The sequence below is a fragment of the Ovis canadensis genome, chromosome 1 (genome assembly GCF_042477335.2).
Source record: "Ovis canadensis isolate MfBH-ARS-UI-01 breed Bighorn chromosome 1, ARS-UI_OviCan_v2, whole genome shotgun sequence".
Taxonomy (NCBI): Eukaryota; Metazoa; Chordata; class Mammalia; order Artiodactyla; family Bovidae; genus Ovis; species Ovis canadensis.
Genome location: NC_091245.1, coordinates 192,741,779 through 192,766,229, shown reverse-complemented (window position 1 = coordinate 192,766,229; position 24,451 = coordinate 192,741,779). Strand labels below are relative to the sequence as shown.

The window sequence follows — 24,451 nt, the reverse complement described above, 5'->3', positions numbered from 1 at the left end:
GCCTTATTGTTTATTCCTTGAATGAATAATATGTTTACATGGTTCCAAACCCCAGAGTGAAATCATATATACAGTGAAAAGTCTCCCTCCCATTCTTGTTTCTCATCCGCTCAGTTCCCATCTCCTGCATCAGAGATAACCACTGTTCTCAGGTACACTACCTGCGTTTTGTTATGAATAGAGAAGCAAATAGGAGTGTGGAGTTTTATTGCTCCCTTTTCATCCACAAAAGGTAGCATATTATACATCTGCTCTGCACCTTGCCTTTCCCCTTAACAATCTATCTTGGAGACATTTCCATATCAATACACATGCAGTTTCCTCATTATTTTTCATTGTATGAATGTGCTATAATTTATTTCATCAGTTCTACAGTGATGGCATTTGGATTGTTTCCAGTTTTTTGCTATTACAGTCAGTTCTGCAGGGAATAATTGTGTTCATATGTACAAGCATAATGAATATCTGTAGGATAAACTCCCAAAAGTGGAATTGCAAGATCAAAGGGGACATGCATTTGTAAGCTATTATTGTTTAGTGAAGATCTTTTTAATTGAAAAGTTAAATTACCAAGAATTACTTAATGGTGACTCACATTCTCAAAAGCATGTGTGGTGCCCCACACTCCAGACACCTCTGCAGCTGTTTTGCAGTGTGAACACATGAGGGGACAGGACTATTTTGGTTCCTTAGTGTGGCATTCCTGGTGGCTCAGATGATAAAGAATCTGCCTGCAATGCAGGAGACCCGGGTTTGATCCCTGGGTTGGGAAGATCCCCTGGAGAAGGAAATGGCTACCAATTCCAGTATTCTTGCCTGGAGAATCCTATGGCCAGAGGATCTTGGTGGGCTACAGTCCATGAGGTCACAAAGAGTCAGACACGACTGAGTGACTAACACTTTCACAACTCACTTTTTCTGGTGTGGCACTCATCACACGCATCCAGTCTAGGGGCCCTGGTGGGGGCTGTTCCTGCATGAAATCAGTCCTGGCCCAGAATTGGTGGTGTCACCACCAAGCGACGAAGGGACGTACTGTTGGTCATCCTGACTTCTTTCTTCTGTAGTGTGTGCATGCGTGCTAAGTCACTTCAGTTGTGTCCAACTCTTTGCGACCCCATGGACTGTAGCCCACCAGGCTCCTCTGTCCATGGGATTCTCCAGGCAAGAATACTGGAGTGGGTTGCCATACAATCCTCCAGAGGATCTTCCTGACCCAGGGATTGAACCTGTATCTCTTACGTCTCTTGCATTGGCTGGCAGGTTCTTTATCATTAGCACCACCTGGGAAGCCCTTCTCTTGCAGTAGAGTTTCTTGAAGTCAGTGCGCTAAGAAACCAGGGAGGTTTGGTTATAAGTGCAGATTTCTGCAGCTCAGTCCTAGAGGTGAGCTTTGGGGTGAGTACTGGACTTTATATTTTTAATGAGTGCCTCAGGTGATTCAACACAGGTGACCCTTGGACCTCATTTTGAGAAACACTGACCAGTTGGATGAAATAGGCTTAAAGCAAGTGGGGGCGGGGATGTCATGATGAGGGGCCGTTAGGTCTCAACATTCTCCCCTAGAATGTGAGGTCTAGTTTATGGTAACTTCACAGTGACATCTAGTTTATAATTAACTGTTTTTGCACCTTTGGGGTTAAATATCAAACTTCCAAACATCATTAGAAACAATGGAAAGAAAATAAATGCTGAGTTAACTATAGGTATATGGGAAAGCATGAAAGACAGTGTATTCGTAAAGGGCTAAATTGGTGTCTCTGAGGGCCCTTTTGGAGAAGGAAATGGCAACCCACTCCAGTGTTCTTGCCTGGAGAATCCCAGGGATGGGGGAGCCTGGTGGGCTGCTGTCTATGGGGTCGCACAGAGTCGGACACGACTGAAGCGACTTAGCAGCAGCAGCAGAGCCCTTTTAAAGATGAAGCCGCACTAGATTCCTGTGGCTGCTGTAACAAATTACACAAACTGAGTTTCTTAAGTCAACAGAAATGTATTCTCTCCCAGTTCTGGAGACCAGATGTCCCAAATCAGCTTTGCTGAGCTGAAATCAGGGCGGCAGCAGGACTGTGCTCCCCCCAGAGGCTCTCAGGGAGAGTCTGGTCCGGGCCCATCCAGCTTCTGGAGGCCACTGGCATTCTTTGACTCATGGTCATATCATTCCCATGTTTAAGACCAGTATCTTCTAATCTCTTTCCATGTGACCACTTTGCCTTCCCCTGTGTGCACACAACTCGGGCTTCTGCCTCCCTCTTATAAGCAGACACGCGATTGCATTTAGTGGGTTGATCTCCTCATCTCAAGAGCCTTAACTTCATCACGCCTGCAAAGGCCTTGGCAAATGAGGACACAGTCACAGTAACAGGGGTGGGGATGGGGGCACCCACTTTGGGGGCACTGTTTTTCAGCCAGTCACAGAAGGCTTTCGTGATACTGCCCTTGGCTTTTTTGAATTCTGCATAACAAGCTAGAAGAGTATCCCCTCTGATAGAGATGGTCCTGAGTTTGGAAACCATACACAGCAGAAGATTCAGGTATCCAAGATGAGAACTTTCCCAGATGATTGATTTTATGGAAAAGGGTGAAAGGAGATGGGTGTGCTAGAGAATTCCAGCATTCTGCTCGGTGTTGGGGATACTGAGAGGAGTCGCTCACACAGTCTAGTGTGGGAGGCAGACACTCAACACTGGAACCTCTAATTAGATCCAGATATCTTGTATTTAATCAAAACTGTATTATTTAAATAGTAATCAGTAAAGCAGTAATGGAGTGATGGATTCTTAGGCTGAACTCCCCAGAAAGCAGAAGTCTGTGTGTTATTGCTTGATTGGCGGGGGTGGGGGTGGGGGGTACATCCAGGGAAGGAATGAGAGGAAAGAAGAGGGTGGGCCAGGTGAGAAGGCATGACATTGGGTTAGCGGCCCTTCAGCATCGTGTGCAGTGGAGCATTTAGTCTCTGAGGACTCTTCTGAGAGGCGGAAGGAACTCCTGTCTCGTGACCACCTTGCAGAGGGAGGAAAGGATGAGAATTCATCCACTGGCTCCTGTTCCCCACAGTCAAAGGGTAGCTGGGAGGGGCATTAACCCTGCCCCCTGCACTTGTGATTTCAACTTGTGTGAGTACCTAGTGAGTTTCTGCAGCAAGTGGCTATTCCATGGGCACAAAGCACTGTTGGGTTTGTGCACATGAACTTGACTGGAGCCCAGCTTAGCTTCTTGGTGTGGTGGTGGCTAAGATGGACCAGCTGCAGCCCCAGAATCAGGTGGGGCAGAGAGAATCTGAGGCGGCATATTAAAGGTACCATGTACTATCTGTGTATGACAGAGGTCAGCAGTAAGTTCAAGTTGTCAGAGAGGTGAGGCAGATGACACTGGAGCATTTAGAGAGAGTTTGCTTGTATAAAGAATGCTAAAAATGCCAGCACAGTCAGAATATATGGCAGTGAGACTAGCAACATTTTCTTAAAAAGGCAAACGGTCAGATTCCTAGACTCAAGGTCTTAACCAAGGGGTGCCAAGTTGTAGGGGAAAACATCTGAATGAATGAGGATCATATTAGATCTTCTGGGACCATAAATGCGTCCCTTCAGGCTGCACTTTCTTTCAGTTTGTCCCTCTAATGATCCATCCTTCCACCCATCCATTTAACCGTCTACTCATTCATCCACTGATCTCTCCATTCACTCAACCATCCTCCCACCCACTGACCCACCCATTGGTCTACCATCTACCCACCCATGCATGACTGAAGCAATTGTACACGTGCCTGAGACCACCTCACCTGAGCTGAGTAATCAATCTCGGAGCTTTATAACGTAAAAATACGATCACAGGCCATTTAGGCAGAAACGAACTAACTCCTCAGTCACCACTGTCAAACTTTCGAGGTGAATACTGCTCAGTTCTAGAGGATTCTTGAACTCAGGACTGGGAACCAGGACAGGGGTCATTTTCTCAGATGTCTCTGGGAATCATGCTAATAAGTACTCTGACCTACGTAATCAATAGAGAGCATCATGGACAAACGATTCTAAGTCAGTGCGGAGGTCTGAAGTTCAGGATTTCATCATCCTGCCTTCCCTCCAGGTTTCTGATTAAGGGAGTATATTAAGGATGGAAAACACCATGCTGATATGGTGTAGCTCATACCAGAAGGCTGAAGCAAGACCTGTAATGTCTAACTTTCTTCCTCTTGAATCTAAGAATCTGCTTCTCCCAGACCCTTGGATGAGGGGCTGGAATCAAGGCAGAGAATGACCAGCTGGCCCCATTCCCAATAACATATGCACAAAGGTCATAAAGTGATCACATATTACCTTTCAACTCCAGGGCCTGCCTGCTCATGAACTGTGGCCCCAGCTTGGACCAGTCTGACTGGTGTTCCCCCTCCCATGGGGAGGAGCTAAGACTGACTGATGGGCTGGTGAGGGGCGAGGGGCAGAGTGTTGCTTCTGCTGGTGGGAGCTTGGCGGGTAGCTTCATCTTCCCCATGGAAAGGGAAAGTGAGGAAAGCAAAAGGGATCCCAGTAGTAGTGAGAGCAGTGATAGAGGCAGACACAGGATCTGAGTAGACTGAGGAGTGCTTAACCACTCTGACGGTAGTCAGGGAGGTCTCCCTGGAGGAGGAGATATCTGACCTCATTCAAGCACTTCATGGGCAGAGAGGAGGGGCAGGACATTTTCAATAGAGAGGTCAGCGTGATCAAAGGTGTATGGGACTGAAGGGTAATTGAGGGCTTCCAGAATGTTGGGGTGAGGCAGTGCACGGCAGGGGGAGTCCTGAAAAGGCAGGCAAGGGCTGGGACCAGAAGGGGTTTGCACCACTCTTTGCTGAGGAATGAGGAGGGAAGTCTGAGAGTGATGACAAAAATCCGCCCTCAGCATTGCTCGGGCTTTTGCAGATCCTTGTGAGAATCCAGTGAGCGTGCTCCAGGCTCTGGAGCCACCTGGCTTCAGACATGGTTTCTGTTTCTGCTCTCCTGTGGGGGAGGGAAGAGAGGGCCAGTGGGGGCACCCCCCGAGATCAGAGCGTGTGGGAGGAGGGGCTGAGGAACCAGTCCTGAACTTTGCAGGGGCAGGACGGGTCACTGGAGGTTCACAGAGCCCCTCACCCCTCCCTTCATGCCGAGGACCAGTTGTCCCAGTGCCTCGTGGGTGTGGGTAGCGGGGGTGGAGGGGGCCCAGTGGAGATAGGAGCGAAATAATTGGAGCACTCAGTCCTGATGTATTACTTTCCTGTTGCCGCTGTAACAAATGGCCATGAACAGTGGCTTACTGCAGCACAGAAGTGCTCTCCTACAGTTCTAGAGGTCAGAAGTGTGAAATGGGTCCCACGGGCCTAAAATCAAGACATCAGCTGGGCTGGGTTCCTTCTGCAGGATGTAGGGGAGAATTTCCTTCCTCACTTTTTCCAGCTTCTGGAGGCTTCAAAGCGAGCAATCGGCGAGCCCATTTACCTCCTCCTCTGCTTCTGCCATCGCATCTTCTCTAACTCTCCTGCCTGCCTCTTCTGCTTTTAAGGACCCGTTTAATTAGACAGGCCCACCTGGATAATCTAGCATTACTTCCCCATCTCGAGATCATTAATTGCGTCTATACCAAAGAAATAGAGGAAAAGGACAGACTGGGAAAGACTAGAGATCTCTTCAAGAAAATTAGAGATACCAAGGGAACATCTCATGCAAAGATGAGCTCGATAAAGGACAGAAATGGTATGGACCTAACAGAAGCAGAAGATATTAAGAAGAGGTGGCAAGAATACACAGAAGAACTGTACAAAAAAGATCTTCACGACCCGGATAATCACAATGGTGTGATCACTCATCTAAGAGCCAGACATCCTGGAACGTGAAGTCAAGTGGGCCTTAGGAGGCATCAGTACGAACAAAGCTAGTAGAGGTGATGGCATCCCAGTGGAGCTATTTCAAATCCTCAAAGATGATGCTGTGAAAGTGCTGCACTCAATATGCCAGCAAATTTGGAAAACTCAGCAGTGGTCACAGGACTGGAAAAGATCAGTTTTCATTCTAATCCCAAAGAAAGGCAATGCCAAAGAATGCTCAGACTACCGCACAATTGCACTCATCTCACATGCTAGTAAAGTAACGCTCAAAATTCTCCAAGCCAGGCTTCAGCAATACATGAACCATGAACTCCCTGATGTTCAAGCTGATTTTAGAAAAGGCAGAGGAACCAGAGATCAAATTGCCAACACCTACTGGATCATGGAAAAAGCAAGAGAGTTCCAGAAAAACATCTATTTCTGCTTTATTGACTATGCCAAAGCCTTTGACTGTGTGGATCACAATAAACTGGAAAATTCTGAAAGAGATGGGAATACTAGACTACCTGACCTGCCTCTTGAGAAACCTGTATGCAGGTCAGGAAGCAACAGTTAGAACTGGACATGGAACAACAGACTGGTTCCAAATAGGAAAAGGAGGACATCAAGGCTGTATATTGTCACCCTGCTTATTTAACTTCTATGCAGAGTACATCATGAGAAACACTGGACTGGAAGGAACAGAAGCTGGAATCAAGATTTCCAGGAGAAATATCAATAACCTCAGATATGCAGATGACACCACCCTTATGGCAGAAAGTGAAGAGGAACTAAAAAGCCTCTTGATGAAAGTGAAAGAGGAGAGTGAAAAAGTTGGCTTAAAGCTCAACATTCAGAAAATGAAGATCATGGCATCCGGTCCCATCACTTCATGGAAAATAGATGGGGAAACAGTGGAAACAGTGTCAGACTTTATTTTTTTGGGCTCCAAAATCACTGCAGATGGTGATTGCAGCCATGAAATTAAAAGACGCTTATTCCTTGGAAGAAAAGCTATGACCAACCTAGATAGCATATTCAAAAGCAGAGACATTACTTTGCCGACTAAGGTCCATCTAGTCAAGGCTATGGTTTTTCCTGTGGTCATGTATGGATGTGAGAGTTGGACTGTGAAGAAGGCTGAGCTTCGAAGAATTGATGCTTTTGAACTGTGGTGTTGGAGAAGACTCTTGAGAGTCCCCTGGACTGCAAGGAGATCCAATCAGTCCATTCTAAAGGAGATCAGCCCTGGGATTTCTTTGGAAGGAATGATGCTAAAGCTGAAACTCCAGTACTTCAGCCGCCTCATGCGAAGAGTTGACTCATTGGAAAAGACTCTGATGCTGGGAGGGATTGGGGGCAGGAGGAGAAGGGGACTACCGAGGATGAGATGGCTGGATGGCGTCACTGACTCGATGGACATGAATCTGAGTGAACTCTGGGAGTTGGTGATGGACAGGGAGGCCTGGCGTGCTGCAATTCATGGGGTCGCAAAGAGTCGGACACGACTGAGCGACTGGACTGAACTGGACTGATGCAGTTCCTTTAGCCATTTGTTGCTGTGATTCAGCTGTTAAGCCATGTCTGACCCCTTGGGACCCTATGGACTGCAGCATGTCAGGCTCCCCGGTCCTTCACTACCTCCTGGAGTTTGCTCATACTCATGCACATTGAGTTAGTAATGCTATCTAGGGCTTCCCTGGTGGTTTAGATGGTAAAGAGTCTGCCTGCAGTGCAAAGACCTGGGTTTGGTCCCTGGGTTGGAAAGATCCCCTGAAGAAGGAAACGGTAACCCCAGTATTCTTGCCTGGAAAATCCCATGGACAGAGGAGCCTGGCAGGCTACAGTCCATGGGGTCGTAAAGAGTCGGACACAACTGAGCAAGTTCACTTTCTTTTCTTTCTAATGCTATCTAACCATCTGCCACGCCTTTCTCCTTTTGCTTTCAAGCTTTTGCCTTTGGCTGTATAAGTAACTATTACATAGGATCTGAGGATTAAGACCTGACCCTCTTTGGGAGTCTGGAGAGCTGATGGGCTGGAGGGGCACAGGGAAAGGGCTGGAGTGTAACCTCAAAGTGTCTGGCATCCAGTCAAATGATGGCTGCAAGTTGAATTCACGAATGCTGCGGAGACGCCAAGTGAGGAAGAAACCCAGGCGACTTCTTGAAGGAAGTGGTTGGTCAGGGTATATGGAAAGGCTCATGAACCAAGGGAATGAGGTGAGCAAAGACAAATAACACAGAAGGACCAAAACAAGAGAGTGTGGATCATCCCTTCTTCCATCCTTTGACCTTTAAGTGGATTCCTTTGAAAGGGAGTTTGGTATAGTTGTCAATTCATGGGATTTGGGGCGAAGATCTCTGTTTATCCTGGCTCCACCATTTACTAGTTCTGTGACCTTGGGTAGGCTTCTTAACCTCTCTGTGCCTTGATTTCCTTCTCTGTAAAGTGGGAATTACAGTTCCTGCCTTCCTCCGAGTGACTTTGTGCGTATTTGGGGAGGAAATCACGGTGGAGGAGGTGTCATAGGAGTGTCCTCCCACCAGCGCTGCTGATTCTGTGTCACTCACTGTGGGCACGGTTGAAAGAAAGCAAGTCCACGGGAGCTGCACTGGTTCTTGGCATCTGCTAGCTCAGAGTCTCAGAGCCGGGTGCAGTCTGCTTGCTTCAGGAGGCCCTGCTGTATCTTGTCAGTGGCAGACAAGGTGGGGCCCCTTCTCCAGACACCAGCAGGGGCTCTGTGGCAGGTGCAGTCAGGGTGTGGGGAGCTGGCAGTCACCACTTGCTGATTCCAGTTCTGCCTCCCCCTCACCCGCCTCAACTAATCAGACTCATCTGGCCATGACCGTATACCACTGCTCTCAGCCTTCCTTCCCTTTCTTGGGAAATTTTCTTAAACATCAAAATATCTATCCCACTCTCAAGTTAACCAAGGATTGAGGTAAAGTGGAATTCGCTCATTTATGTCCAACTCCTTGCAGCCTCATGGACTGCAGCCTGCCAGGCTCCTCTGTCCATGGAATTCTCCAGGCAAGAATACTGGAGTGGGTAGCCATTCCCTTCTCCAGGGGATCTCCCCAACCTAAAGATCAAACTCAGTTCTTCCACATTGCAGGCAGATTCTTTACCGTCTGAACTACCAGGAAAGCCTTCTAGAGCAAATAATCCTTTTCTTGCTATATTTTATCCTGTACATATCCACGTGAATGCCCAGGAAGAGAAGATCAGAAGCAGTGGTTGCATGGGCTTGGTTAGCCTGTACTGTTTGCACTTCTCTGCAGACAGAAATGCAGAAGTCTGTATTTACCACGCACTGTTCAGCACCTCTGCATCTGGGAGGTGTGCCTGGGCTGCTATGAGGGGGCTCACAAGCAGAGATAGATGTCAGTTTGTCAGTTTGACGCAAGTAGAGGTGTGAGTCCTTGACTCTTGACAAGGCATTCTTCTTAGGTGGTAAGAGGAAGGTCACATTCAAGTAAAGAGTGAAGCAGATGGCAGGAAAGGCCCACCAGCATCATGGGGTCCCCAGTTGGCTCTGCTCCTGAGCATGCAGCCCATCTCACAGCATCAGGGCTGGCACCCTTACCTGTTCCCTGGGCTGCTGGGCTGGGGTGAATGGAGGGCAGAAGAATAGTTGACTGCTCATCACCCTTTATTGATGTGAGGTGGCCACAGCTTCCTTCTAAAAGAGGCAGAGCACTTCTCTAATGGGAGTCTCTTAAGACAATGGAGAGCCTGGGGTTTTCTTTTTTTTAAATTGTTTCTTTTGTTTCTCCAAGTTTTATTCCAAGAAAGGAAAAAGGGGGAAAAAAAGCGGGTAAATTGTGTTTCTTTGAAAACACACGCACGTGTGTGTATGTGTGTGTGCATGCCTGTGCACTTTCCTGATTGTTTGTGTCAGTTAGAGCTGCCTCTCTGTAAAAAGGAGCTGGACTCACCACCTATGAAGACGGGCTTGAAATATGGGCCATGTGGTCTCTATCAGATTCACTCTGGGCAGCCCTGAGGGTGAGTGGCGTTTCAAAGGATTGGCAATCATCCCCCAGCAGCCAGCAAGAGGGCTCGATGAATGCTGATCTGTGCAATGTGACATACACCATATGTGTTAAGAGGCTAAGGTTCAAATATGAATCCCAAGCTGAAAGTCACAAGGACAGACACAATGGCAGTGTCAATGTTTTTGACTGAACTGCTTGGCAAGTGGGCAACTCTGTGTAACTCTGTGTGTCTGTATGGGTCAGCATGGGCTTGCTGCTGCAAGAAGCCCTCAAGTCTAAAGGTGAGATCCCACTACAACACACTTTGAGGACTGACAGCATCACTGGAATAATTTTATAAGGCCTTTCAAGATGCTGATTTGAAGGAACAGCACAGTTTATTTAGGAAAATTATGTGTGTGTGTGTATGTGTGTAGCGAGCGACTGTAGTTTTGGTTCTGTGCATCTTTTATTCATGATCTGTGTAGCTTTTTTTTTTGCTCAACCAGATTGAAAGACCTTCAGTAGTAGAGGTGTGTCTTTAGTTATAAATCATCCCAATTCATGGCTTTAAGTATTTATTATGTGCCCTGTCAACCCATCCATCTCATCATGGATTCATTCAGTCACTCACTTAGCAAGTATTTAATGAATGTGTACAAGCCACTCTTTTTGATTCAGAAACTGTGAAGCCAGATGACAGCACTTGCTCCCTCAGTAGCCTGCAGCTTGGCTTGCAGGAGTGCTCTAGGATGAAGAAGCAGGAAAAGGGTGCAGACTTCTGAGCTGGCCAGGAGGAGAGGAAACGGGATTTGGAATAGACTGCTCTTGGATGGTTCAACCAAAATGTTCTGAGACTCATAATCATTCATCATATTTTCTTATGGACTGAGGACACAGCATCACCTCTTCTTTCAGTTCAGTTCAGTCGCTCAGTCGTGTCTGACTCTTTGTGACCCCATGAATCACAGCATGCTAGGGCCCCCTATCCATCACCAACTCCTGGGGTTCACCCAAACTCACTTCGGTCGAATTGGTGATGCCATCCAGCCATCTCATCCTCGGTCATCCCCTTCTCCTGCCAGGAATGTTTTACCATCACCTCTTCTCTTGAGTATTCCTACTGCACTAAGGATAAGGAAGTGGTTATCAACTGTGGCTATAAATTAGAGCCACATTAGTTGATTCTAAAATTTTAAAAAATTATTTTTTTATTTATTTGGTTGAGCTAGGTCTTAGTTGCAGCATGTGGGATCTAGTTCCCTGACCAGGGGTTGAACCCAGGTCCTCTGCTTTGGGAGCTTGGAAGCTTAGCCGTTGGAACACTAGGGAAGTCCCAAAAACCACCTAGAAAACTTTAAAAAATATATTGATGCCCCACCTTATGGCCAATGGTTCTGATTATGTATGTGGGTTCCAGGCACCAGCATTTTGTAAAAATTCCCTCAGCAATTCTCATATTCAACCTGGGCTGAGAAACTCTAGGGCAATGCCTGGTTTTTAAGGCTCTCATTCACTTCCCCATCTCCTCAGGAGTTCCGCTTAGAACCCCTCTTGCACAGTGGCCTCCTTCCCAGACCCCTCTCTTTCATGCGGGCCACAGTTCCCTTCCCTGCCGAGACAGGGGCAGGGACCATGAAGGTCCGCATCCCTGGACAGCAAGCACAGGACAGCCAGTGTTGTGGGCGCTCCCTGCAGGGTGGGGGCTCAGCACAGGATTTGTTTGGGTTGGGCGGGGAGGAAGAACAGGGTGGGATGGCCATGCCTAGCCTGCATCCACACTAGCGTGTGGACAGCCCCAGTGCCCTCCACTGACAAATGACCCCATGCTGGCAGAGAGCTTGGAGCCTCAGATATGCACGCTCTGCTGGTCAGCAGCCATGCAGCCCTGTTTCCAGTCCTGTACTGTTGTCTGAGTCTCTCCTTATGAGGGAACAATACAGGGGATGGGACAGCGCGCTGGTCTGGATCTGAAGATACATCCAGTCCTGGCCTTCTGTGTGTCCTCTGTGGGCACACCCCTCGTCTTGCGAATCCTGGGTCCATCCGCCAGGTTCCTACAGCTCAGTCAGTGAGGAGCTTGTCTAGACTTGGGCCCCATCTACTCAGAGACAAGGCCACTTGAAAGGGATAAGAGATGTCACAGGCCGCCTGTTCTCAGTCACTCATGTGAACAGACTTTTGGAGACAGGATATTTTGAGACATTTATTGTCTTTTATTTGTTATTTCTTATCTTTGAGATATGTATGTATCTTGTATTGCCTACAGTGGGTCACGATTGGGGAGATCTTTTGCCTAAGGCACCAGGTTCAATTTTGTTTTCTCAAATTTTAAAAACAGGTAAATCAAGATGTAACTATTATTTATTTTCTCCTTAATGTGTTTCATTTTTGTATGACACTTAACCCCTCATATCCCTCATCCGTCTTGGTTGTGAGGTAGGCATGCCTACCAATGGCAGATACTACTGTCCATCTTTTGCAGATGAGAAAACTGAGATTAATTGATTGGCTCAAAGTTGTAGAAATAGAGACTAGAGAGGCCAGAACAAAGGCTCATGTGTTCTCATGCGTTCTACTTCCTACTCCAGAGCCCTTTTCTAAAAACATCGCACTGGTCTACCTCCATCTTTTAAAATGGAAATAGTTTTCTTTTTTCCCCCCGATTATAAAAATAATAGGTGCCATCAAAAAACACATACGCAAATGTTAATAGCAACAGTATTTGTAATAGCTGCTCATGGAAGCCATTCAAATGCCCATTAACCATAGAAGTAAAAATAAATTGTGGGTTGGTCCCCAGCTTGGGTGCTGTGAAGCAAGGAGAGTGAAGGGTTGATAGCTGCATGGGAGTGGATCTGCCGTCATATGCTGAGCAATTAAAGCCAGGCACAAAGGGTGCATCCTACAGCACTCCGCTGCTAGCAAATTTAAAAAACAGGTATTTTGTATTTTATCAAAAACTGCTAATCAGTGCTGGAAGAATTCAGGATGGTGGTGACGGTGTGGGAGGATGGGCAGAGGAGAACGTGACATCTCTCCACGCGAGTGCTCCCGTGCTTATGCTCTGGTAGTGAGCTCGGAATGGTACACTCACAGCCACTACATGCGCACTTGCAGAACCCTGCACATATTCTATGTACGTCGCATTTTAATAAGAAGTTGTAAATAGTGACTCATGGTCCTGTAAGAAATGCAGATGACACAGAGGAGGACACATGTTCTTCAACCAATTTTAAGAATAAAACCCAGAGAATGTAAAGGCTTATTCCACAAATACTTTTTAAAATGTATTTAGTTCTGTGTAACAGTTTGTTAGAGAAAAGAAATGGAAAAAAGGAGAAAAAAAGAATTTGATTAGAGGAAAGGCAGGAAAAGAGAGTCTGATGGAGACACAGAGAAATTGGCAAACCAGGAGGTACTCAGGGATGCAAAGTGATATTTGAAGAAGCGCGTGCACAGAGGAGACCCATGGAGGTGAAGCCACAGACTTGCTCCTGATTGCTAACCTGGGCTGTGTGTGGGGACCAAGTTATTGCTGCTCTTTGAAAGACAGGGATGCTGAGCTGTCACACGAAGATACCGCCTTCCCAGTGACTCCGGATCAGGGCCTGACACTTGGGAGAGTCCTTGTCAACTATGTGTTGACTGGTGTATGAGATGATGCCTGCAAACGCAGGCCTCTCTGCCCATGGCAGGAATGTCATTCTGGGTTTTCTGCTCTTTTCTTAGGGCCCAGGCCACTCTGCCCTGTGTCCTGGCATCCCAGGAATTTCTCCGCCTGCTCTGGGGAGGATTTTTCATGCTAGAAGGCCTGGCAAAATCAGACCACTTTATCTGAGTCCCATTGCGCTGGAGAATGTTCCGGGCTCCTTGACGTCTCCAGTGTGTAACCGATTTTATCGGAGGAATGTTGTTTGGAAAGGAACGGTCCTCTCAGATGGGCAGACAAGAAACGGAAGGTCATTCGAGGACCCACCCCGAGCTGTCGAAGTTGGAACTCAGGGTTGCTGTACATGATGCTTGGGAGCTTGGCCAAGCCGTGAACAAGCCTTCCTCCCTGGAGGAGGTCCCAGCCCGTTTGCAGTGCGTTTGCCTTGCCGTGTTTATGTTCTCACCTTGGCCATCCAAGGCAAATGCCTCTGGAGCACCAGCAGGCAGAGAGCAGCCCAGCTTGGCCTGGACAAAACGAAACCATTCCTGACATACCAGAAAAGGACAGTTAGGCATCTCCTGGGGGGTCAAAAATAAGGAGATGTGTTTATTCCTTCAGCCCTCTTGTCAAAATCCCAAGGCATTCTACTTCCTGGAACTCTGAACAAAGCAGTGCAGGGGTAGCAAGTGTTCCCTGGGGGCCTGCATCCTCTCCCTTCTGTTACAGCCCTAGTGCTGTCAGGCCTGGCTCAGCAGCTTCTGTCTGCAGGGGTCCTTGATGCACCACTGGCAGAGGAAAGGATGGGGTGGAATGCAGAGATGAGACGGAGACGGGAAAGGAGGAGGGGTCAAGGGAGGGCAGAAGTCCTTGTTCCTGGTGGGAAGGAATCTACCCTGAAATGGGAGAGAGCTGACACACCCCAGCTCAGGCTAAGGATGCTGGGTGCAGATCAGCAGAGAGGAGCACCCTGGAAAGAGCTGGGAATGCTGGACACTGTCCACTAAGCTCTGGGGGCCCTGAACAGGGTGGGTCTACTGGCACATTGGTCTCACACTCTACAGCTTTCTAAACTTCTTCATTCTGGTGGGTAGAACTGTGTCTCCAGAAAGAAATGTTCAAACCCTAACCACTGGTACTTGTGAATGTGACATTATTTGAAAAGATCTTTGCAGATGTAATCAAGTTAAAGTGAGATCAGACTGAATTAGGTTGGGCTGTAAATCCAATGACTGGTGTCCTTCTAAGAAGGCCAGGTGAAGATACAGAAGGAAGGCCAGGTGCTGACAGAGGCAGAGACTGGAGCGATGTGTCTGCAAGCCAAGGAACACCACTGACGGCTGGCAGCCACCAGGAATTAGGAAGTGGCAAGGGAGAATTCCCTCCTGGAACTCTCACAGGGAGCACGGCCCTGCTGGCATCTTGACTCTGGACTTCCAGCCTTCGGGTCTGTGAGAGGATAAACTGTTGTTTTAAGCCACCAAGTTTGTAGGTACTTTGTTTTACAGCAAGCCTAGGAAATGAATGTGTTGATGTTCCCCCAGATTTCAAATTCAGAGGCCCCACCTCTTCAGTCCCCCAACTCTTAACAAATAGCCTTGTATTTGCTATTTTACAAAAAATTTCAAGTCCTCAGAGAGAGATCCAAACCCCATCAACTTTCTCCTCTCTCCCTTCTCCCAAGGCTGGTCCTTCCGCCTGTGCTATGGATTCTCTTTTCCTGCTTCTCAGAAGTCCTATTTTGTCACTCATCTTTTCTCTTTTTTAACCTTCAATTTTTCTCTCTCCCAAGCAGACCCTTTCTATGACCACATTCTCCCACTAAAATCAACAAAAACTCCCGGGCCCCTCCACTGCCCTGTAGTCACTCTCCTAATACACTTTCCCCTTCAAAGCCAAGCTCCTTTTTTAAAAAAAAAAAAAAAAAAAAGATTTATTTATTTATTTATTTTGGCTGTGCTGGGTCTCCGTTGCTGCATATGGACTTTTTCTAGTTGAGGCGAGCAGGGCTACTCTTTGTTGTGGTGCGTGGGCTTCCTATTGCGGTGCCTTCTCTTGTTGCGGAGTAGGAGTTCTTGAAGAGTGGCCTTCAGAAGTTGTGGCATATGGGCTCTAGAGCGCTGGCTCAGCAGTTGTAGCCCACAGGCTCAGTTATTCCCAGGCAGGTGGCATCTTCCCGGACCAGAAATCGAACCCATGTCCCCTGCATTGGCAGGCGAATTCTTAACTACTCGACCACCAGGGAAGCCCAAAGCCCAACTCTTGAAGTTACATCGACCAGCTTGGTCTCATCACTTCCCATCTTTCCCGACTCGCCCCACTGTCCCTCCAGCTCCCTTGACACCTTTCTTACTATGGTCGCTGGTTACTTCCATGTTGGTAAAACCAGTGGATTTCCAGGTCTTTACCTTTTTTTTTTTTTTTAAACATTTTTTTTTTAATTTTTATTTATTTATTTGGCTGCTCTGGGTCTTAGTTGTAGCATGTGGGATCTAGCTCCCTGACCAGGGATCGAACCTGGGCCCCCTGCACTGGGAGCTCAGAGTCTTAGCCACTGGACCACCAGGGAATTCCCCCAGGTCTTTACCTTACTTGACCTTTCAGCTGAGTTACATGCGGTTAACCATGATCTCCTTCCCTTGCTCCAGTGACACAGCTTTTCCTGGATTTCCTCCCACGTCTCCATGGCTCCTTCCCAGTCTCCTTTCTGGCACAGTCCCTCTCCCCAGCCATTTCACGGTGTGTCCTCCGGGCTCATTTCTAGGCTTCCTTCGCTTACTACAGCCCTCTCTAGATGACCTCACTCCCTGTTACGCAGATCTAGACCTCAGACTTGGACCTCTCCTCTCAGGTCCAGGTCTGCAGAGGCACACTTGGCATGGCCACGTGGGCATCTCAGAAGCTCCCAAGTCCAAGACAAACGTAATGGCCTTGACCGCAGTGATCTAGTTCTCATCCTCTGTTCCCCTTCCTTGTGTGACTCCACTAGCCATCCAGTCATGAAAGCAGAAACTCGGGAAATCTTTGACCTCTTTTCCTTGCCCTCTGTATCTATCTGTGTATCTCAGGGATTTTACCTCCTGCAGTCTCAAGTCTGTTTTCTTCTCTGAACCCATTTCTATCATCCTTGTCCAAGAATTTTCATTTCTCACATGAGCTCCAAAAGTTCAGGCATCAGCGCTTGTCTCTTTCTAAATCATTCCCCTGGTCACAGCCGGAATGATACTTTCCATCTCCACCTCACTAACCTAAAACCTTAAAATGACTTCTCTGAATTATTAAGATAGAGCAGAAAATCTTAAAAAGGGGCTGTCAGGATCTGCTCTGAAAGTCTCCAGCCTCACTTCCCTCCATGTTCTTCCTCACTCTCTGTGTTCTAACCAGGTTGGCTTGCTTTGGTCCTTTCCATTTATCTCAATCCTTCCTGCCTCAGGGCTTTTGCTCCCCACTCTCATTTGCCTGATTAGTAGCCTGCATGTTAATTGCTTCCAGAGCTTCCAGATAGTAGCTCAGTATCATGTTTACAGGGAAACCTCACACCATGTCTCTTCCTCCAGGGCACTTTCCACAGTGACAGGTTTACATTGCATTCTTTTGATTGCTATCTGTCTCCACCAAACCTTTAAGCTCTGTGAGGTCTGAGAGACTCACCCAACAGATAGTGTCAGACACAGTGCCAGCACAACATAGCACCCAGCACAGTGCCAGGCACAGAGGAGTCACTTAGTAAATATCTGTTGAATTACTAAATGAGAGAAAGAAGGCACTATGCTGAGTTCAGGACTTCCCAGAAAGCAATTCACAGATGAGGGGCGGAAGGGACAAGCAGATGAGAGGATGAGCAAATACTCCCAGGGTGTAAAAATGTGATGAACCCACAGCAGAGGAGCAGGCCCAGTATCCCACCCCCAGATGACGCTCAGTCCAGGAGTCTGTTGACTGGCTTCTCAGCCCTCAGGGTCTCTAGTCCCCTGATGTTACTGATATGCAGTCACCCTACTGCGACACTATCCTCAGGAAAGGCACACTCTGGGCCGGTTCTGAAGGCAGTGTTATTAAAGGCTCTGGTTAAAATCAGAGAATCATGTGCAGCACTTTAAGTCCAATGGGCTCCTGATGGCTTCTGGACAGTGATCTCATCATATCCTCAGATCAACCCCAAGAGGCAGCAAAGGGTAATGATTTTTTTCTCCCCACTGTACAGTTGGGGAGACTGAGGTCAGTGGAGATCACTTTTCTTGGCCAAGGAGTGAGAACAGCTCAGGAACAGAACTTGGAGAGAACCCAAGGCCCTCTCTGTAGGGTCCACCCTCCAGACAATTGGCAGAGGAGGAGTCCACAGGCCGTGCACAGCCTGCCGCAGGAGCCTGCAGGCTTGTTTACTTTGGTGCAGAAGGACATTTCATCACCTCTTGGAACCACAGAATGTTAAAACAGATGGGCCCTGACAGATCATCTGATTCAACACCCTTGTTTTATGAAGGAGGAAACTGAGGCCAGAGATATGAATCTCCTTTCTCCTCCCTTTCCTTTCTCTGCCCTACTGATAGCAAGTGGTGGGGTAGAGACTGCCAGCTGTTTACCCAAATTCCTTCTCTCCTTCTAGCCTGTATGGCTAGACTATATTTTCCAGACTCCTTTGCAGTTTGGTGAGCCATGTGATTATGTTCTCTCTAGTGGGATATAAGAGGAAGTGAAGCCTGGCCTATCCAAACCTCCCATCCTCACATCTTCATGTTCTTTTTCACCTCTGGCTGATTGGGATGTCAATTCCAAGGGCAACTTTGGAAGCTATGCATTAGAGAATGGCAGAGATGCCACAGTGTGGAGCCCGAAAAACAAGTTGGGGAGAGCCACCCCCATGACCTGAACATCAGTGCCTCAGTCTGTTAAGTGAACGGGGAGAATAGAATATCTACCACGTAAAGCTGCTGCCTAGCCAAAAGCTAATCCAACTCCTATAGGTAGAGCAGGAAAGCCCCTGCAAAAGCTCTGACTATGTACAGTACTGGAGACGCCAGGCTCCCTGCTGATTTCATAGTCAACCACTCTGGAGTGGTCCCACTCCCACCCTTAGAGAGGTTAGGAATGTCTGACTCTTAACCTACTCAGTCCAGGAGTTTGGTCTGAATGGGTTTCCAACCTGTTTAATTCTAGATCTGGAATGGACCTAGGAATGTCATCTGATTTATCTCCTTGGCTCTGGACAGGCCTCTCCTAAGCCATCTGAGATGACCAAAAATCGTGTCTGGATTTTTATATCCCTAGGGAGGAAACACTCCAAATTCCTTAGACACCTGTTTTATACTTCCTTGCTACTGTGTCAGAAGTTTTTTTGTTTTTGTTTTTTTTTTTTTAACTGAACACTAAAATAGCAGAGCTGGAGTAGTCTTAGCAATCATCAGGACAATCTTTGTTTCACAGATGAGGAAACAGGCCCAGATCATACAAATAGTGGTGAAGTCAGGACAGAAAGCTAGGCCCCTAAAACCAATATGACTGCTCTCTCCAGGGTTCTCTGCCTCCAGCTCACTCTTGCTGTTTTCTCTTGTTCTGTCCTGGGAGGAGATGAAATTATGCTGGGATCCATCTTCACTGTGATCAGTCTTTCTGGGTTCTCCTGTGTTTCCCACCCTGCCCCTCACCCACAGTTTAAGCCTTACCCAGCTGACCTGAAATAGGTCCTTCTCCTAGAAAGTGGAGAGAAGATCAGAGATGGTGAATCTGTGCCTAAAGGGGAGGCATGTGTGACAGGTGCATGTTTGGGCCCCAGGCTTTGATGGTGAAGACCTCTCTGAATCCTCTCTGAAGCCTGAGAGTCATTAAGTCCTTACATGTCACTGGTTCCCCAGCAGGGCAGCTGGGTTATGTGGAATGTTCTCCGAGGAAGGAAGGGAATGGCAGTGACCAGAACCTCTGAAACTCATAGTGTCTTGGCTTGTTGGGGTTTGTCTGGCTGCCTCTGGGCAACTGGTTATATCAGAACTCTGGGCAGCCTGTTACTATGAGAGCAGGATCCAAGAAGTTGAACTGGGGCCAGGAGGGCAAACCAAGTTTCCTATAGGAGTGTGATGGTATGACACTTTCTTGGAAAGGCCTGGTAATTCCACGCGAGAGCCCTGGAAAGCTGGGTTGGTTTTGTGGTGCTTTAAAAACAAAATAAAACCAAGTTGTTAACTTCTCACTCCACAGTTTAAGGTGAGCTTGTATATACAGAGCATCCTTCATGTTTTCTACCAAGTGACTCACTTTGACTGAATCACCAGAGAGTGGGTCTGGGTCCATCTGTAGCTGTCCTGGATACCAAGATCTGCTCATTACCCTCAAGGTGGGTCATGGGGCTCAGGGACGGCCACTGAAAGGAGCAGAGAATCAGGGTGGAGACAGGCCTGAGAGGGAAGTCCACACTCATAGCTTCCCAAGCATCTGGTGGTCGGACAGGGTCCCCAGTAGAACTGACGAGACTCCCAAGGAGCTCCAGCATTCATTTCAGTTGAGACATTGTCTGGATTATTGCAAATTCAAAATTGTGGGACCAGAATTAATGATGCCACATGGTCATTCACAGATAAATCACTTCATCTTTGGGTCTAGCTTCAGAATCTTGAGCAAATTATTCTCTTATTTTGAGCCTTTCTTCACCTAGAAATGCAGAGGCTTAGTCTTAAAATTTTACAGACATTTTATCCTTTACTTATCAAGAAAGTCTGTTTGCATGAAACCTTTGACTCTTTCCCCTGAAGGTATCCATTTTAAATTTAGGGATCCCTGTGCTTTATTCTGTTTAATGCGAGATCTACAGCCCTTTTCTGGATAGAGTTTGCCCTAGGCCTGTCTGAATTCACAGTTTTCTTTTCCCTGCAGCCTGTTTGGGTGTCCTGGCCATGACATTTCTGCAGAACTTTGATGTGAGCCAAAGGCAGTGGTGGGGTGGAGATGGAATCCAGGCTTGAGAGGGCGCGGGGAGCTGGGTAGGATGACTCTCCAGTTGGCTGAAGGGTGAGGTGTTAAGGCTTGGCCACCGTCAACTCAGCCCCAGCCCTGGGGGCCTGGAGGAGAAGTGGTGGTGGGTGGTGGGGACACTTCAGATTAATGAGGATGGGAACAGGGCCACAGGTTCCACTGCTCTGCATATCAAAGCACTTTGTAGGATCTAGTTAGTGCTAATCACATTACCCATACCTGCTTCTCACCGATTGATTGTGCATTTAAGGAGTTGGGAAATTCTGGTTCCGGATTTGGAAGACTCGGGTTTTCTAAATTTTCTGCACTTGGCAAGGCAATTCTAATTGGGGAAGGGAGGGCGTGTGTGCATATGTGTGTCTGTGTGTGCGTGTCCGTGTGTGTGTGTGCGCGCGCCGAAGGTTGCCCTTTCCGAGGACCTCCCCCCGCGGTCCCAGGCCGGCGCTCGCGGCCCGGCCCCCGCCCCCTTCCTGCCCTCTCCCCGCCCCGGCCGGCCCGGCCGCGCTCGGTCGGTGATGTCAACCCGAGGAGGAGCCGCCCGCCCCGCGACCCGCCCGGGCTAATCAGCATGGAGCGGCGCCGAGGCCGCCTCCGCCGCGCCCGCCCGGCCCCCGGCCTCCCTCCCCCGGCTCCCCACAACTTTTGAGGCGGGGACCGCGCTCGCAGCCTCACTTCGCTCACTTCCCCGGCCCCGCGCGGCACCCGCCGCCCGCGTCCCTCGCACCCGCGGCCGCCCCGCGCCCGCCCCGCGCGCCGGGCATGTGAGCGCGGGCGGGCGCCGCCACCATGGCCTCGCCGCCGCTCCTGCTGCTGCTGCTGCTGCTGCCGCTGCTGCTGCCGCCGCCGGCCGCCCCCGGGACGCGGGGCCAGCCGCCCTCCCCGGCAGGCGCGGGGCCGGCGTGGCCGACCGAGTCCAGCCCGGGTCGCAAGCTGCCGCCGTCGCCCACGCCGCCCCCGGAGCGCCGCGGGCCCGCATCCCCCGGCCACCGCCAGACCGCCCCTGCGCCGGGCGCCGCGAGGCGGCCGGGACCCTCGAGCCGGGCCCCCCAAGGCGGGAGCGCGGGTGAGTGAGAGCGGGGGACGAGCGCCGCGCGAGCCTCGGGCTGGGGGCGTGGGCGCGCCCGGGGCCGCATCCCCGCGCCCTAGGCCCGGGCGACGCTCACCCCCGGGGGGGCTCCGCGTGGCCGGGCGCGCCGGGACTCTGCGGGTGGACCCGGAGGGAGGGCAGCGAGCCAGGAAGAGTGGTCTCCTAGACGCTTTCGCGGGAGGCTGGCCTGGGGTATGTGTGGCCATCCTGTTGTCCCCCCACCCCCTTGGAAGAAAACTTATCTCCCATGGTGGACCCGGGATCCTGTATGCACCCACCTTAAAAATAAAAGGAAAAACCCGAACCTCGCAAAAAGCACTTCTCCCGCTTCGGAGGTGATAACATCCGGCCAGCCCATTCCCCAGTTCCATTTTTTTTTTTTTCCTATGGATACAGAAATAGGCCTCTCTCGGTACAGAGTCTGACTTTCGAATTTAAATAACTGAGTTTTTAAAAAAGGGTTCTAGCCCTAAGGATATTTGTAAAAGACAAAGGATGTAGTTGGAAACCAAACACTCCACTGGCTCTCTGCAAAGCAGAGAGATCCAGGGACTGTGTGGAGGTAGGGGTTCCAGGGTGAAGCCCTGTAGGGCAGACCCCAACACAGGACTGTCCCCCAGCCTTTCCTCCCTTTTCTTTTCCTAATGAGCTGCGGCTCCATACACGGCCACCGCCGGTCCACTCAGAGAGGGATCTGCCTGCTGTCCTCCAGACCTTTGTATCCAGTTCCTTCTTTGGGTCTGGAAGACATGCTAAGGGCCAAGTGGAATTCCAACCATAGTACCATTGTGACCCCGGGAATGTCACCTCTTTTGATCTCGGTCTCTCCATCTGTGAAATGGAAGTAATGACTCTCGCTCTTCCCAGCCTCTTGGTGATGATGGGACAAAATGAAAGTAAAATTAAGTGGAAAGTGCTTTGAACAAAGCCAGCAATGCAGTGGTATTAAACCACTGCCTTCCCATGAGTGACACAAGGCATCTGTTCTCCTGGGTTACCCAGAGAAGCCAGGTCACTTGGAGCACTAGATACCGTCTTAGAGTTTAGGTGAAGGCTGAAGACAGGTTTCATCTTCCTAGTGGATACTTCATTTAAGTCTCTCATATCACACAGACTTCCTGGGATAGGAATTAGCTTACTTCATTGCACCTAGGAATGCTTCCTCTAACTAAATAAGCAAAAGGCTTAAAAAAAATCGAATCCTCAAGTAAAAACTCAATTTCACATTCATTAGTACTCTCATCATTGCAAATGCCTTGCCCTTGTGAACTTCTCCATCACGGGCACAAGATGGAGAAACTGTAAAGGGAAGAGCGAGGGGAAAGAAGCTTCCAGAGACCTGGGAGAGATACTCACCGTGACTCCAACTCTAGGTGACTTACAGTGCACATTGTTTTAAGTTCCATGGAAAGGAATCAAGAACATAAAAGAGAACATTTCCTGGTTTTCACACACAAGGAAAGTAACCAAGAATACTGTGCAGAAATGTATCAGTCCTCTAAATGAAAGTGGAGTACGGGAACTGAAAGCAGCTTTCTATGGCTGGAAGTCAGGCTTTCTTAGCTGTAGGGTCTGGGTCTTGTTCATGGATGGGTGGGAGGGATGCTGACTTGCGAGGGACCTGAATGGATGAGACTGGTACAGAAGTCTCCTTCCTTCTCTTGTGGCTGAGAATCCTCACATATCACACAGAGCTCGATGTTATAAGAGAGGGACAGTGGAGGCAGCTGGCTTAGGGGACTCAGCAGGTGAGAGCTGGGGCTGATCTCCCTTGCTGGTCAGGGACCCCTGCCACCGTAGATGATCCATGCTTCCTCACAGGTGTGGCAGGTAACTCTGCTAGTCTTGACTTTGCAGCCCCTCCAGTTGCAAAGATTCCTTTGGGGAGGTGAGAGCAAAGGAGGTTTCAGGTGCGTGGTGGTTCTAGAGGCACGCACATGAGAGCCACAGAGAGCAGCTAGGCAGGAGCTGGGGGCATCTCAAACTTCTCTGACCTGAGAGGATCTCCCCTGTTCCTCCCACCCCTCCACAGAGACCACCCGAGGAGTGTCTGTGCTTCAGTTGAGCTCAGGCTGGCTCTCAGGTGGAATGTAAGGAAGGTGAGAGTAGAAGAGAGGAAATTGATTACCTGTTGAAAACTAATAGAAGCTACTGATGCAGCTGAGGATTCAGGCAGGACTTGTGCTTCTTCTCTGGTGGTGGCTCAGACAATGTCACTTAGAGGGAAAAAAGAAGCAATGAACAAGAAATTTGCATCAAGTGATGTTCAGTGAGTTTGAGTTTCCTGGTAACCTCTGAGATTTTCTTTGGACGTTTTTTGGTCGGCCCCTGTGTATCACAAGGTACAATCAGTTATTTCCAAGGCAGCCACGTCTCAATGCTGGAAGGGCCTCTCGAGGCCCTGTGGTCCACACAGGATCCCATTTGGACGTCTGCCCTCTCTGCACCCCTGACAGATGGACAGCCAGTATCTGCACCAGTGCTCTTGCATTTGGGGAGATGCTTGCTGCTGCTGGTTATGAGCCCTGAGTCTTACAAGTAAGGTGCTTCGTTGGATTGTTGGGGAAACTGCCTACAGCCCCTTGTGTTGTGGGGATGTTGGTGGTCAGTGCCTGATCCTCATGGCCTGGGCTTCCAAATACGGTGTCAACAGAGGGACCAGAGATGCCCTTTTCTTCCCCAGGGCCATTTCTAGCCCTGTCCTCTTGGCAGAGTTCAAGGTTCTCACTGTTGAGCGATTGGGCTTGCATTCTGTGGGTTGTTAGCCTGCCTTAGACCACAAGTCCCTGCCCAGCAGCTCTGCCCTGCTTCCCGTTTGTGTGGCCTTTGTTAAACTTTTGCGCCCACCTGTCACCCGCAGGCTGTTCAGCTCAATTTGTTGCTGGTGTTTCAGCCAGCGGAGATAGGATGCCAAGTCCTCGAGGTTTCCTTTGCCTTTCTTTTCTTTTCTTT

The 24,451-nt window shown here is 49.0% G+C and overlaps 1 protein-coding gene across 3 annotated transcripts in view; it reads left to right on the top strand.

Annotated features, from left to right (window-relative positions):
* The first annotated feature begins 20,926 nt into the window (after positions 1-20,926).
* Positions 20,927-24,451, top strand: part of HEG1 (heart development protein with EGF like domains 1) — an 83,963-nt gene continuing 80,438 nt past the window's right edge. For 2 of the 3 annotated variants that reach the window (XM_069556155.1, XM_069556144.1), the window contains exon 1: positions 20,958-21,475. In XM_069556155.1, coding sequence (XP_069412256.1) covers positions 21,199-21,475 — 277 coding nt within the window. In that variant the 5' untranslated portion in view covers positions 20,958-21,198. Of the gene's footprint in view, positions 21,476-24,451 lie in introns of all 3 variants that reach the window. The other variant, XM_069556150.1, reaches the window with a different exon arrangement.